Below are 13831 nucleotides of genomic sequence, written 5' to 3' on the forward strand. Positions count from 1 at the left end.
AAGCCATAAAAAGGAACCATCAGAAATAAAGAATGCAATATCAATGAAACAAATAATACACTAGAAAGAATAAACAGTAAGTTAGATGAAGTAGAGGATCAAATCAGTGATCTGGAAGACAAGGTAGGGAAAAAAAACAAAAGAAGAGAGAGAGGACTTAAGAAATCTTTGGGACAATGTGAAGCATAACAACATCCATATCATGTGGATACCAGAAGGAGAAGAGAGTGAGCAAGAGATCAAGAACCTCTTTGAAGAAATCATGACTGAAAACTTCCTGAATGTGATGAAAGAAAAAGATACACAAGTCCAGGAAGCTCAGAGAGTCCCAAACAAGTTGGACCCAAAGAGGCCTGCACCAAGACACATCATAATGAAAATGGCAAGGCTTAAAGACAAGGAGAGAATCCTAAAAGCCACAAGAGAAAAGCAGATAGTTACATACAAGGAAGCACCAATTTGACTGTCATCTGATTTCTCAACAGAAACATTTCAGGCCAGAAGGGAATGGTGTGAAATACTCAAGCTGATGAAAAGCAAGGCCCTTCAACCAAGGCTATTTTACCCAGCAAGGCCATCATTTAAAATTGAAGGATAAATAAGGAGCTTCCCAAACAAGAAAAAGCTAAAGGAGGTTGTTAACAACAAACCAATACTGCAACAAATGTTAAAGGGCTTGCTTTAAGAAGAAGAACAAAAGGAAAAACAGAGGAAATATTTTAAAAATAAAATGGCAGTAAATATGTATCTATCAATAATCACCTTAAATGTAAATGGCTTAAATGCTCCAATCGAAAGACAAAGGGTAGCTGAATGGATTAGAAAACAAGATCCATATATATGTTGCCTCCAAGAGACCCATCTCAGGTTGGAAGATACACACAGAATAAAAGTAAAGGGATGGAAAAAGATATTGCATGCAATGGAAAGGAGAAACAAAAACTGGGGTAGCAATATATATATATCTAACAAAATAGACTTTAAAACCAGGGCTCTACTAAGACACAGGATACTACACAATGATAAAAGGAACAATCCAACAAGAGGATATAACCCTAATAAACATTTATGCACCCAACAGAGGAGCATCTAAATATGTAAAGCAAATCTTGATAGACATAAAGGAAGAGATCAACAGAAATACAATCATAGTTGAGGCTTTTAATACCCATTTGACTTCAATGGCTAGATCTTCCAAACAGAAAATCAACAAGGATACAGCGGCCTTAAACAACACAATAGATGAAGTGGATTTAATTGGTATCTTCAGAGCATTTCACCCCAAAGCAGCAGAAATATACATACTTTACAAGTGCACGTGGAATGTTTTCTAGGATAGACCACGTGTTAGGACACAAAACAAGTCTCAATAATTTTAAGAAGTTTGAAATCATATCAAGCATCTTCTCTGATCACAGTGCTATAAAACTAGAAGCTGATCACAAGAAGAACACTGAAAATACACAGTGACATGGAAGCTTAACAATGTTATTATATAATGAATGGATCAACAATGAGATTAAGGAAGAAATCAAAAGATACCTTAAAACAAATGAAAATGAGAACACAGAAAACCAAAATCTGTGGGACAGTGGGATAGCAGTCCTAAGAGGGAAATTCATAGCCTTACAGGTCTATCTCAAAAAAATAAGAAAAAAATCAAGCAAACAATCTAACTTTACAATTAAAGAAACTTGAAAAAGAACAACTAACAAAGCCCAAAGTGAGTAGAAGGAAGGAAATAGTGAAAATCAGAGCAGAAATAAGTGAAATAGAGTCTAGAAAAACTATTCGAAGAATCAGTGAATCCAAGAGCTGGTTCTTTGAAAAGATAAACAAGATTTACAAACTTCTAACCAGACTCATCAAGAAAAAAAGAGCACCCAAATAAATAAAATAAAAGATAAAAGAGGGGGAATAATAACTGATACCAAAGAAATACAAAGGATTGTAAGAAAATATTGTGAACAACTATATGCCAACAAACTGGACAACCTGCACAAAATGAGTAAATTCCTAGAAATGTACAATCTTCCAAAATGAAATCAGGAAGAATCAGAGAATCTGAATAGACAGATTACACCTAGTGAAATTGAAGCAGTAATCAAAAAACTCCCTACAAACAAAAGCCCTGGAACAGATGGCTTCACAGGTGAATTTTACCAAACATTCTGAGCAGAAGTAACACCTCTCCTCAAACTATTTCAAAAAATTTAAGAGGAGGGAAGGTTCCCAAGCTCATTTTATGAGGCCAGCATTATCCTAATTCCAAAACCAGATAATGACACTACAAAAAAAGAAAATTATAGGCCAATATCTCTGATGAACATAGATGCTAACATCCTCAACAAAATATTAGCAAATAAAATCCAGCAATGCATCAAAAAGATCATACACCACGTTCAAGTGGGATTTGTTCTGGGAATGCAAGGTTCATACAATATTCACTATTCACAAATCAATAAATGTGATTCACCACTTAAACAAAATGAAGGATGAAAACCACATGATCATATCAATAGATGCAGAAAAAGTATTTGATAAAATCCAGGACCCATTTATGATAAAAACTTTCAGCAAAGTGAGAATAGAGGGAACATACCTCAACATAATGAAGACCATATATGACAGACCCACTGCCAGCATCATAGTCAATGGGCAAAAACTACAAGCATTCCTCCTAAGACAGAGAACAAGACAGGGATGACCACTTTAACATCTCTTATTCAAAATAGTACTGGAAGTCCTAGCCACAGCAATTAGGCAAGAAGAAGAAATAAAAGGCATTCAATTTGGAAAGGAAGAAGTAAAACTTTCTTTATCGCAGATGACATGATACTGTACATAGAGAATCCCAACGATTGCACCAAGAAACTACTGGGACTGGTAAATGAATTCAGCAAAGTAGCAAGATACAAAATTAATATTCAGAAATCAGTTGCATTTTTTATGCCAATAACAAACTAAAAGAAAAGGAAGTTAAGAAAACAATCTCATTTACAACTGCTTCAAAAGGAATAAAATGCCTAGAAATAAATCTAACCAAGGATATAAAAGACCTGTACTCAGAAAATTATAAGACACTGAAAAAATAAACAGAAGAAGATACAAATAAGTGGGAGCACATACTGTGTTCATGGATAGAAAGAGTTAACATCATTAAAATGTCTATACTGTCCAAAGCAATTTATAGATTCAGTGCCATTGCTATCAAGATTCCAATGATGTATTTCACAGAAATAGAAAAAATATTTTAAAAATTTACATGGAACAACAAAAGGCCCCACACATCAACAGCGATGCTGAGAAGGAACTAAGTTGGAAGAGTCATGCTACCTAATATCAAACTATACTATTAGGCCATAGTAACCAATATATCATGATACTGGCATAAAAACAGACACATAGATCAATGGAACAGAATAGGAAGCCCAGAAATAAACCTACATCTTTATAGTCAATTGATATTTGACAGAGGAAGCAAGCACATACAATGGGCTAAAGACAGTTTATTCAATAAATGGTGTTGGGAAAATTGGATAGATACATGCAGAAAAGTAAAACTGGACCACCTTCTTACACCACACCCAAGAATAAATTTAAAATGGATTAAAGACTTAAATGTTAGGCACCAAACCATCAAAATCTTAGAAGAAAACATAAACAGCAAAATTTCAGACATGGCTTGTAGCAATATTATATATCAGATATATCTCCCCAGGCAAGGGGAACAAAAGAAAACATAAACAAATAGGACTATATGAAACTAAAAAGGTTTTGCACAACAAAAGAAACCATCAATAAATTGAAAACTCAACCCACTGAATGGAAGAACATATTCACTAATGATACATCTGATAAGGGGTTAATATCCAAAATTTATTTTTAAAAAACTTATAAGACTCAACACCACAAAAGCAAATCATCCAAACAAAAAATGGGCAAAAGACCTAAATAGACACTTCTCCAAAGGGAACAAATTGATGGCCAATAGACATATGAAAAGATGCTCAGCATCACTATCATCAGAGAAATGCAAATTAAAGCCACAATGAGATACCATCTCACACCTCTCAGAATGGTTATCATCAGCCCTGGCTGGTATAGCTCAGTGGATTAAGTGTAAGCCTGAGAACCAAAGGATTGCTGGTTTGATTCCCAGTTAGGGCACATGCCTGGATTTCAAGCCAGGTCCCCAGTAGGGGGTGTGAGAGGGGCATGCATTGATGTTTCTCTCCCTCTCCTCCTTACTCCCCCTCTCTCTAAAAATAAATAAATAAATAAATAATCTTTAAAAAAAGAATGGCTGTCATCAATTAATTGGCAAGCAACAAGTGCTGACAAGGATGTGGAGAAGGGGAAACCTTTTGCACTGTTGGTGGGAATGCAGATTGGTGCAGCCACTGAATAAAGCAGTACGGAGATAACCTCACATAAATTAAAAATGGATCTTTTTGACGTAGCAATCTCACTCTCTGGACCCAAAGGAACCCAAAACACTAATTCAAAAGAACATAAGCACACCTGTGTTCATTGTGGTGTTATTTACAAGTGCCAGGATATGGAAGCAGCCCAAGCATCCATCAGTATGAGTGGATAAAACAACTATGGGACATTTACACAATGGAACATTACTTAGCTATAAAAAGGGAGAGAATTTTACCCTTTGCAACAGTATGGATGGACCTGAAGAAGATTATGCTAAGTGAAATAAGCCAGTCAGAGAAAGACAAATACCATATGATTTCATGTATATGTGGAATCTAATGAATAAACTGAACTAATAAGCAAAATAGAAACAGACTATAGATAGAGAGCAGGATGACAGCTAAGGGGGGAGGGGAAGGGGTAGAGGGATAGGGCTAAAAGGAAAAAAGGACTCATGGACATGGACAACAGCGTGAGGAGGAGGGGGGCATAGGGGACTACATGGTAATGGAACAAAAATAAAATTAAAAAATCATTTAAAAAATAAAATCTTCCCTGGCTGGTGTGGCACAATGGATTGGGCACCAGCCTGTGAACAAAAAGGTCACTGGTTTAATTCCCTGTCAAGGCACATGCCTGTGTTTCTGGCCAGGTCCCCAGTTGGGGGTGAGCAAGAGGCAACTAATTGATGTTTCTCTCACACATAGATGTTTCTCTCCATCTCTTTATCCCTCTTTTCTCCTCTCTGAAAATAAATAAAATCTTTAAAAGATAAAACCATAATAAAAATAAATAAAATCTTACATACAAAAAAAAACACCAAATAGAATATGAAGTGAAAAACATAATATGGATAGAGAAAGGCTCTACTTAATGATAAAAGGAATATTCCACAAGAAGATATAATGATCATAAATTTGCAGCTAACACCATAGGCTTATAAAAAATTATCACAAGTGCATGGACAATTGACAAATTCAGTCACATAGAAACTTAATACACTACATTTTATGCATACAGAAAACAGTACTCCCATGTTACTTATGGATCTCCTTTAGTATTAAGAGTATAATAAAACCGTGGACAGAAAGCTTTTTTTTAAAAATTCAAGGTAGAAGTTGCCTCTGCAAAGGGAGATCAAGGGAGTAAGCCTAAATATTCAAAAGAGGCTTTAATTTTATCTGAAACATTTTATGTTTTAAGAAAGATATCTGATACAATATGATGAAATAGTAACATTTTAAATTTCTAGGTCTGGGGTACATGAATTTATATATTTCTGTTTTCTGTATTTTTGAAAAATTTCATTCTAAAGCATTAAGCACATAAACTAACCAAAACAAGTACAGATGAAAGGAAAACATTGAAAATGCAAGTATTGTAAACTAGGAATTCTATAGATTTCACAGAAAAAAATAGGACTTCCGGCAAGATGGAGGAATAGGTGGACGCACGTACCTCCACACAGAACCAAGATTAGAACAACAACAATTTAGAGCTAGAATAACACCCAGAACTGATAGAGGATTTATCTGAATGGAAGTCAGACAGCCAAGAAGGTGAAGTAGACCCATACATCCAGACTGGTAGGAGGGGCCAAGAGGACGAGCGGGCGGGCGCGGGTGCACGGAGGTCGGGGAAAACTTGGCATGAACTTGGTGTGTAAGCCATCCAGGGCGCTCAAGAACGCAGCGGTGGACCCTGAGTATGCAAGCTGCGGCTGGCGGACCCAGTGAGGCGGCGATTGTGGACCAGGGCAGAGCTCGCAGCCCAGGATCCCAGAGAAGGGACTGAGATCCCAGGAGAATGGAACTACTGCCATTGTTCCCTCCCGTCCCCACTCCCGCTCCCACCCCCACCCCCACATATAACATCACAATCTAGCAACTGGGGTGCCCAGCCCCAGTGAACACCTAAGACTCTGCCCCTCACCGTAACAAGAGTGACCAGACCAGAAAAAAAAAGGGAGAGAGAGGGAGAGACATGTTTCCAACAGAAGAACAGATTAGTCCCCCAGGACTCATCCTTTTGAGCGACCAAGAAATAGCCAATCTATCAGATGCGCAGTTCAAAACACTGGTGATCAGAAAGCTCATGGAATTGGTTGATTTTGAGTGCAAATTAGATGAAAAGATGCAGGTTACCATAAAAGAGATGCAGGAAGATACACGGAGGAGAGCCGATAGTGAAGGGAAGGAAACTGGGTCTCAAACCAATACAGTGGACCAGAAGGAAGATAGAATCAACCAAGCAGGAAAGCATGAAGATATAAGAATTCAAAAAAATGAGGAGAAGCTTAAGAGCATCCAGGACATCTTTAAACGTTCCAACATCCGAATTATAGGGGTACCAGAAGGGGAAGGGGAAAAGCAACAGATTGAGCACATATTTGAACAAATAATAAAGGAGAACTTCCCCAATCTGGCAAAGGAAATAGTCCTCCAAGAAATCCAGGAAGCTCAGAGAGCCCCAAAGAAGTTGGACCCAAGGAGGAACACACCAAGGCACATCATAATTACATTAGCCAAGGTAGAAATGAAGGAGAGAATCCTAGAAGCAGCAAGGGATAAGGGGACAGTAACCTACAAAGGAGTTCCCATCAGACTGTCAGCTGATTTCTCAAAAGGGATCTTACAGGCAAGAAGGGGCTGGAAAGAAATATTCCAAGTCATGAAAGACAAGGACCCACATGCAAGATTGCTCTATCCAGCAAAGCTCTCATTTAGAATGGAAGGGAAGATAAAGTGCTTCTCAGATAAGGTCAAGTTAAAGGAGTTCATCATCACCAAGCCCTTATTTTATGAAATGCTAAAGGGACTTATCTAAGAAAAGAAGATAAAAAAAAACATGTATAGTAAAAGGACAGCAAACTCACAATTATTAACAACCACACCTAAAGCAAAACCAAAAGAAACTAAGCAAACAACTAGAACAGGAGCAGAACCACAGAAATGGAGGTCACATGGAGGGTTAGCAACAGGGGGGTGGGAGGAGGAGAGAGGGGGAAAAGGTACAGAGAATAAGTAGCATAGATGGTAGGTTGAAAATAGATAGGGGGAGGGCAAGAATAGTACGGGAAATGTAGAAGCTAAAGAACTCATAAGTATGACACATGGACATGAACTAAAAGGGGGGGAATGTGGGTGGGAGATGGTGTACAGGGTGGAGGGGAGTGAAGGGTGGAAATGGGACAACTGTAATAGCATAATCAATAAAATATATTAAAAAATAAATAGAATTATTAATACCATCAATAAGCAATCATATAAGGTCTGCCCAGAAGTTATCCAGCCATGTAATATGAAAAACAGAGACATTAATTGAATAAGATACAAATACAAGAAACACTGTACAGGACTTATGGTTAAGATGGTGACATAGGTAAACAAAGCTTGCCTCCTCACACAACCACATAAAATTTCCTCTAAAATATATATTAACCATCACTCAGAACCATTGGAAATCAAATTGAATGGAAGCCTGAATCTATGAAATTAAAGAAACAACATCCATCCAGACTAGTATTAGGGGCAGAGATGCAGAAAGTGCTGGTCCCACATCCATATGTGGTGGGTAAATACTCAGGAGGAATACCTCAGGAGTGTGGAGTCCCAACCCCACACCAGCACCCCCAGCTCAGGGATCCAGTGCTGGAAAGATAAGTCCCCATAACTTCTGGCTGAAATTTCCAGCAGGGATTGAGTTGGTGGAAGAAATTTCTGGAGTCCCAGTAGTTCCCCTTAAAGAACCCACACATGGACTCACCTATTCAGATTCACTCCCTTTGAGCTCCAGCACCACGGAAGCAGCTTGAAAGTCACCAGTGGCATACAGGGAAGAACTGAAGTGTCTGCATCATGGCGGGAACTGGGGGAGAGCTTTCTCCCAAACTGAAAGGCAGGCAAAGGCCATTGTCCCTTTTCTGAGCCCTTCCCCCTCACAGGGCCACAGGGCCACAGGACCAACAGGAAGGTGCCATTTCTGATACTCCATCAACGAGGCTAACACTTTTTGCCCTGTTCTGGAAATCCCCTGAGAATCCTTCCCATCCAAAATATGGGATTCACACCTTGGCTTGACCTGGGAATCTCTAAGCCAGCACAAGTAGCAACCATTTCAGTTTGCTTTATAGCTCATGCAGGGAGGTCCCAGGCAGAACATAGGTGGGCCCTGACTTTGGCCTGCAACACCCAGGAAACCCCAGAGCCTGCACACCCAGTGGATTGCTAAAGATCACGTCAAAGCACCACCACACTGGCCCTGCACAGTTGATCCTCCACAGAAGGTAGAGATGGTAGTCAGTGGTCACAGCCAGTCCTTGCAGCTAACTGGCCTGGGTAAATCCTTCCCATTAACCTCCCAACAGTAATCAAGGCTCAACTATTAGAGGAGGGTGTACTCAGCCTACATGAAATGTATACCTCAAGTACACAGCTTGAGTGATGGGAAGGCTGTTCTACTGCATGCTACAGGACACCTACTACATTAGGCCATGCTACCAAGACAGAGTCAAAGCAGCTCTACCTTATACATAGAAACAAACATAGGGAGGATGCCAAAATGAGGAGACAAAGAAACATGGCCCAAATGAAAGAACAGATCAAAACTCCAGGAAAAGAACTAAACAAAATGGAGATAAGCAATCTATCAGATGCAGAGTTCAAAACACTGGTTATAAGGATATTCTAGGAACTTAGTGAGGACCTCGACAGCATAAAAAGATTCTAGTCAAAACAAAGGATTCACTAATTGAAATAAAGAACAATTTACAGGAAAATAACAGTAGGATGGATGAAGCTGAGAATCAAATAAATAATTTGGAACATAAGGAAGAAAAAAGAATCATACCAACAAAAAGAAAAAAGAATCCCCAAAAAACAAGAATAATGTAAGCATCCTCTGGGACAACTCCAAGCTTTCTGACATTTGCATCATAGGTGTGGCAGAAGGAGAAGAAAGAAATAAATTAGAAATCTATTTGAAAAAATGACAGGAAACTTCTCTAAGTTGGTGAAAATAGACATGTAAGTACAGGAAGCACATAGAATCGCAAACAAGATGGATGCAAAGAGGCCCACTCCAATACATATCATATATAATATGCCAGAGGTTAAAGATAAAGAGAGAATCTTAAACACAGCAAGAGAAAAGCAGTTAGTTACCTATAGGGGAGTTCCCATGACTGTCAGCTGATTTCTCAGGAGAGACTTTGCAGGCTAGAAAGTATTGGCAAGAAATATCCGAAGTCATGGAAAGCAGGGACCTATAGCCAAGAGTGCTCTACCCATCAAAGATACCATTTAGGTTCAAAGGGCAGACAGATAGCTTCCCAGACAAGAAAAAAACTAAAGGATTTCATTACCACCAAATGATTATTATGTGAAATGTTAAGGGGACTTATTTAAGAAAAAGAAGATCAAAACTATGAACAATAAAATGGCAAAAAAACACAAATCTATCAACAATTGAATCTAAAAAACAAACTAAGCAGACAAGAAGAACAGAGACAGTTTCATGGATATGGAGAATGTTTTGATGGTTGCCAGATGGGAGGGTTTGTAGAGGAATAGGTGAAGAGGTACGGGGATTAAGAAGTACAAATAGGTAGTTACAGAATAGCCATGGGGATATAAAGTACAGTATAGGAAATAGAGTAGCCAAAGAAGTTATATGTATGGCCCATGGACATGAACAATGGTGTGGGGATTGCCTGAGGGGGTGAGGGGTGGTATGTGGATCAGGACAAAGGTAAATATTGGGACAATTGTAATAGTGTAATCAATAAAATGTAATTTTAAAAAAACCTCCAAAAGAAAACCCATTGTAGTTAGGATAATGATGCCTTAGTACCCTTCACAGTAGGTACCTTGGGACCTCACACAGTTCTCCCAATTGCCATCAGCTGCCGAATCATACTTTCCTGAATCTCATCAACGGCCTGAAATATCCTCCCTTTTAAAGGTAATTTCAGTTTGGGGAAAAACCAGAAGTTGCAGAGTGCCAAAAACTTGGCTGTAGTGGTCTGAGTCACCTGGGTCATTTGATATTTCAAAAAAACTCTACAGAAGATGTGAGTGGGCTCACATCTGTGTTGGTGAAGCTGCCAATCACCAATTGCCTATAGCTGCAGCCTTCTGAATCATCTGAATAGGTTCTGTGGAGAAATGTTCATATTTAATGCAAGATTTGATGCAGATTTGTTGCTCTACTCACTCATTTGAAATGCCATGACCACACTGTACTTATGCCCAGTCAATGGTGTCTACCACTTCCACTGAGTAGTACAGGGAAGTCGTCATTGTTCATGCATGCACATTCCACTCCACTGTCCTTGGCTGCCAGGTTACAGTGATGTTGCACAAACCGCTCTCATTATATTAACAATGGCTGGACTTTTTCTGGACATAGCTTGTATATTCACATAATTAACTTGTGTGCACACATATACAAACATATTTAGACACACACGTAATAGAATGCTACATCTCTCAAATAAAGAATATATATTCTTTGAATATTTGTAGAGCATATACAAAATCAGTCATGTATTTGGCCACAAAAACATCTCTTGCAAATTTAAGTCAAAAATATCAAAATGGACAAAGGCTATGAACAGACAATGTAGAGAATAGCATATGTATATAGCCAGCAAATGCATGAAAAGATGTTAAATTTACTAGTAATTAGGAAAATACAAATTAGTGAGATTGGCTCACTGATATAAACAAGAGTTCACCCATGAGATCTTCTAACATTTAAGAGTAAATAGATCTTAAAAACATAATGCTGAGTGGAAAAACTAAAGAAATCTATGACAAATATACATAAAGTAGAACCACATGCCTACAACAATCATATTTAAGGGACAAATACAACAGAAGGAAACACATTTGACATTAGATGATTTCCTAGAGTGATGGGGGATGGGATCAGGAAATAAAGATAATGGAAATAAATGATAAAAATAAATAAAATGAATAGTAATATCTGCTGCTTGAGGGTTGTAGAGGAAAAGGAACCCTCCAATACTGATGATAGAAATATGAAGTATTACAGGCTTCTTGTAAAACAATCTGACAATATATGTTAACATATCCTAGAAACAGTAGAATGTTTATCAATAGGGGAATGACTATATGAATTATCCACACTGTGAAATATTAGGTAACCATTAAAGGAGAATTAAAACTGTACTTGATGCTTTAAAGATGCTGATTTTATTAATAAGATATTGAGTAAAATAAGGTATAGAGAAGTAAGTATAGAATGCTGCCATTTTAGGAAACTGTGATCCTCCTTTCACCCTTCAAGTATGTGTGTATGTGTGTGTCTGTACAAGCTCAGAGAAAAAATATGAAAGAACATACACTAAGTTAGCTTGAAGAATTAAACTAATGAAAGGGGGAAGGATTAGAGGGAATGGCAGAGGCAGCCAAAAGAGGAAAAGAAAAAATAAAGGTTACACTAAAAAAATTCAAGTGAATGAACACATTTATTCATGAATGTAAAGTTATGTATATAGGTGGGTATTTGTAAGCAGAAATTAAATAAATTTTATATTTGTTTATTTAAAGTATGAGTTCCTCAGAGAAATTTCAAGCTACATATGCGTATGTTGGTCATATGGGTCTTGGTTGTTGCCTGCTCTGATAACTCTCCTTTAAGCATATACAGTCCTGGCACTAAGTTTCTTTTCTCTATGATTGCTATTTGTGGAGTCTGGGTGCTTATAGTTCTCTTTAGTGATTTCATTACCTGTATAATTTTTTAAAGAAAAATAGTGAAAACAAATTTGATAGATTAACAGATAAAACTTGTCAATTAGTAGGCCCTAGTTTAATGCTTCCTTAGGAATATGGGACTGAAATCTTGTGTCTTGGGAATTAGAAAGATTGACTTAGAAAAAATGCTTTTTGGAGGATCATTTAGAATGCATTTTAGTAAATGAGATATGCTGAGAAAAAAAAGTTAAAAACTACAGCAGTTAAAAATCACTCTTGTAAAAGGAAGAACAACTTGTCCATTACTGAGCACAGACTAAGCTTTGCATCTTATGAAGCTTAAGTTGTAAATATTAACATAAAATGTATACCCTTTTCAACAATGTAATGTCTATGTATGGAGCCAGGTGAGTACTGGAAATATTGGGGAAAACACTTTGTGAGGTATATGATTATCTAACCCCCACGTTATACACCTGAAAATAATACAAAATGGTATTCAATGTAAACTATAACTGAAAAAGAAAATTTAAAAAATCTACTCTTTTATAAAAGGACTTAAGTACTTAAACAGCATTAAATAAATTTGAAATTAGTACTGGTACAGTATCATTTACTATATTATTATATATTTGTATTTCAGGTGCCTTTGGTACTTTACGAAGAATATTTCCAGATATATCACAGACATTAAGCTTTTGCCTCCTGGCATAAAAGATAGACTGATAAGAATAATGAGCGTGAAGGGGCAGATAACAGATTCAAATATAAGTGAGGTAAGAGTATGTACAACTATAAAGTAAGCATATATATTTTACTATTTGGATTTGGTTTCAGATTTCTGGAGCAATGATATATAGTCAGATTAGTAATAATTTTAAAATATAATAAAGCCTCAGGGTTTTTATTTTCTACAGATAACCAAAATGTTCGTGTGGAATAATTCCTAAAAAATCTCCCCCTACCATTATTTCAGTTACTTCCATTGTCTTCATAGGACCAGCACCCTTGATCTCCACATTTTCAAAAAGTTTTAAACTTGTTGATCAATTATACCTCAATAAAGCTGGAAAAGGTAAAAAAAAAAAATTAAATGCAGGGTTAATAAACAAATAGCACCAAGAAAAGACCTATGGTAAGAAATATATGTTACATTGTGAATCTAGTACACAAACCACACTTACCTGTAACAATACAGTAGGTCCTGGAATAACATCATTTTGTTAAAACATTGATGAGATGCCATAGGAACTTAGCTCTTGTTTATATCAGTGAGCCTATGGTAAAATTGATTTCAGTAGATGTAATTTGGCTTAAAGTCACAGAACCCATCAATGACGCTAAGTGAGGATTCACTGTACTGTAGGCAGTACACTTGGATATTCTCTATTTTATTCTCTTATGTTGTATTACTTTTAAAAATATTGATCACAGCCTACTAAATAGATTTTATCCATTTATGGATAACAGTCAGCAGTTTTAAAAAATCACCCTTTTAAACTCTTCTCATTCCTTTTCTGGATACCTAAATCCTACTAATTTATACTTACTCTCTCCCTACAACTAAGCTAAAATTTGCTGTTCTTTAAGGCATTAAATATAGTTAGCGTCTCCAACACGAATTAAAATCCTAGCTTGCCACTCTTTCTGACATTGAACCTCAGGTTGTTTTGTTTTATTTT

General features: G+C 37.1%; 1 protein-coding gene across 1 annotated transcript in view; it reads left to right on the plus strand.

Annotated features, from left to right (window-relative positions):
- Positions 1 to 13831, plus strand: part of AMN1 (antagonist of mitotic exit network 1 homolog) — a 50004-nt gene that overhangs the window by 13418 nt on the left and 22755 nt on the right. The window contains exon 2 of the mRNA XM_045829644.1: positions 12793 to 12925. Coding sequence (XP_045685600.1) covers positions 12793 to 12925 — 133 coding nt within the window. The remainder of the gene's footprint in view (positions 1 to 12792; positions 12926 to 13831) is intronic.

Source organism: Phyllostomus hastatus, unplaced genomic scaffold (assembly GCF_019186645.2).
Source record: "Phyllostomus hastatus isolate PE091 unplaced genomic scaffold, TTU_PhHast_1.1 phas_scaffold_93, whole genome shotgun sequence".
Lineage (NCBI taxonomy): Eukaryota > Metazoa > Chordata > Mammalia > Chiroptera > Phyllostomidae > Phyllostomus > Phyllostomus hastatus.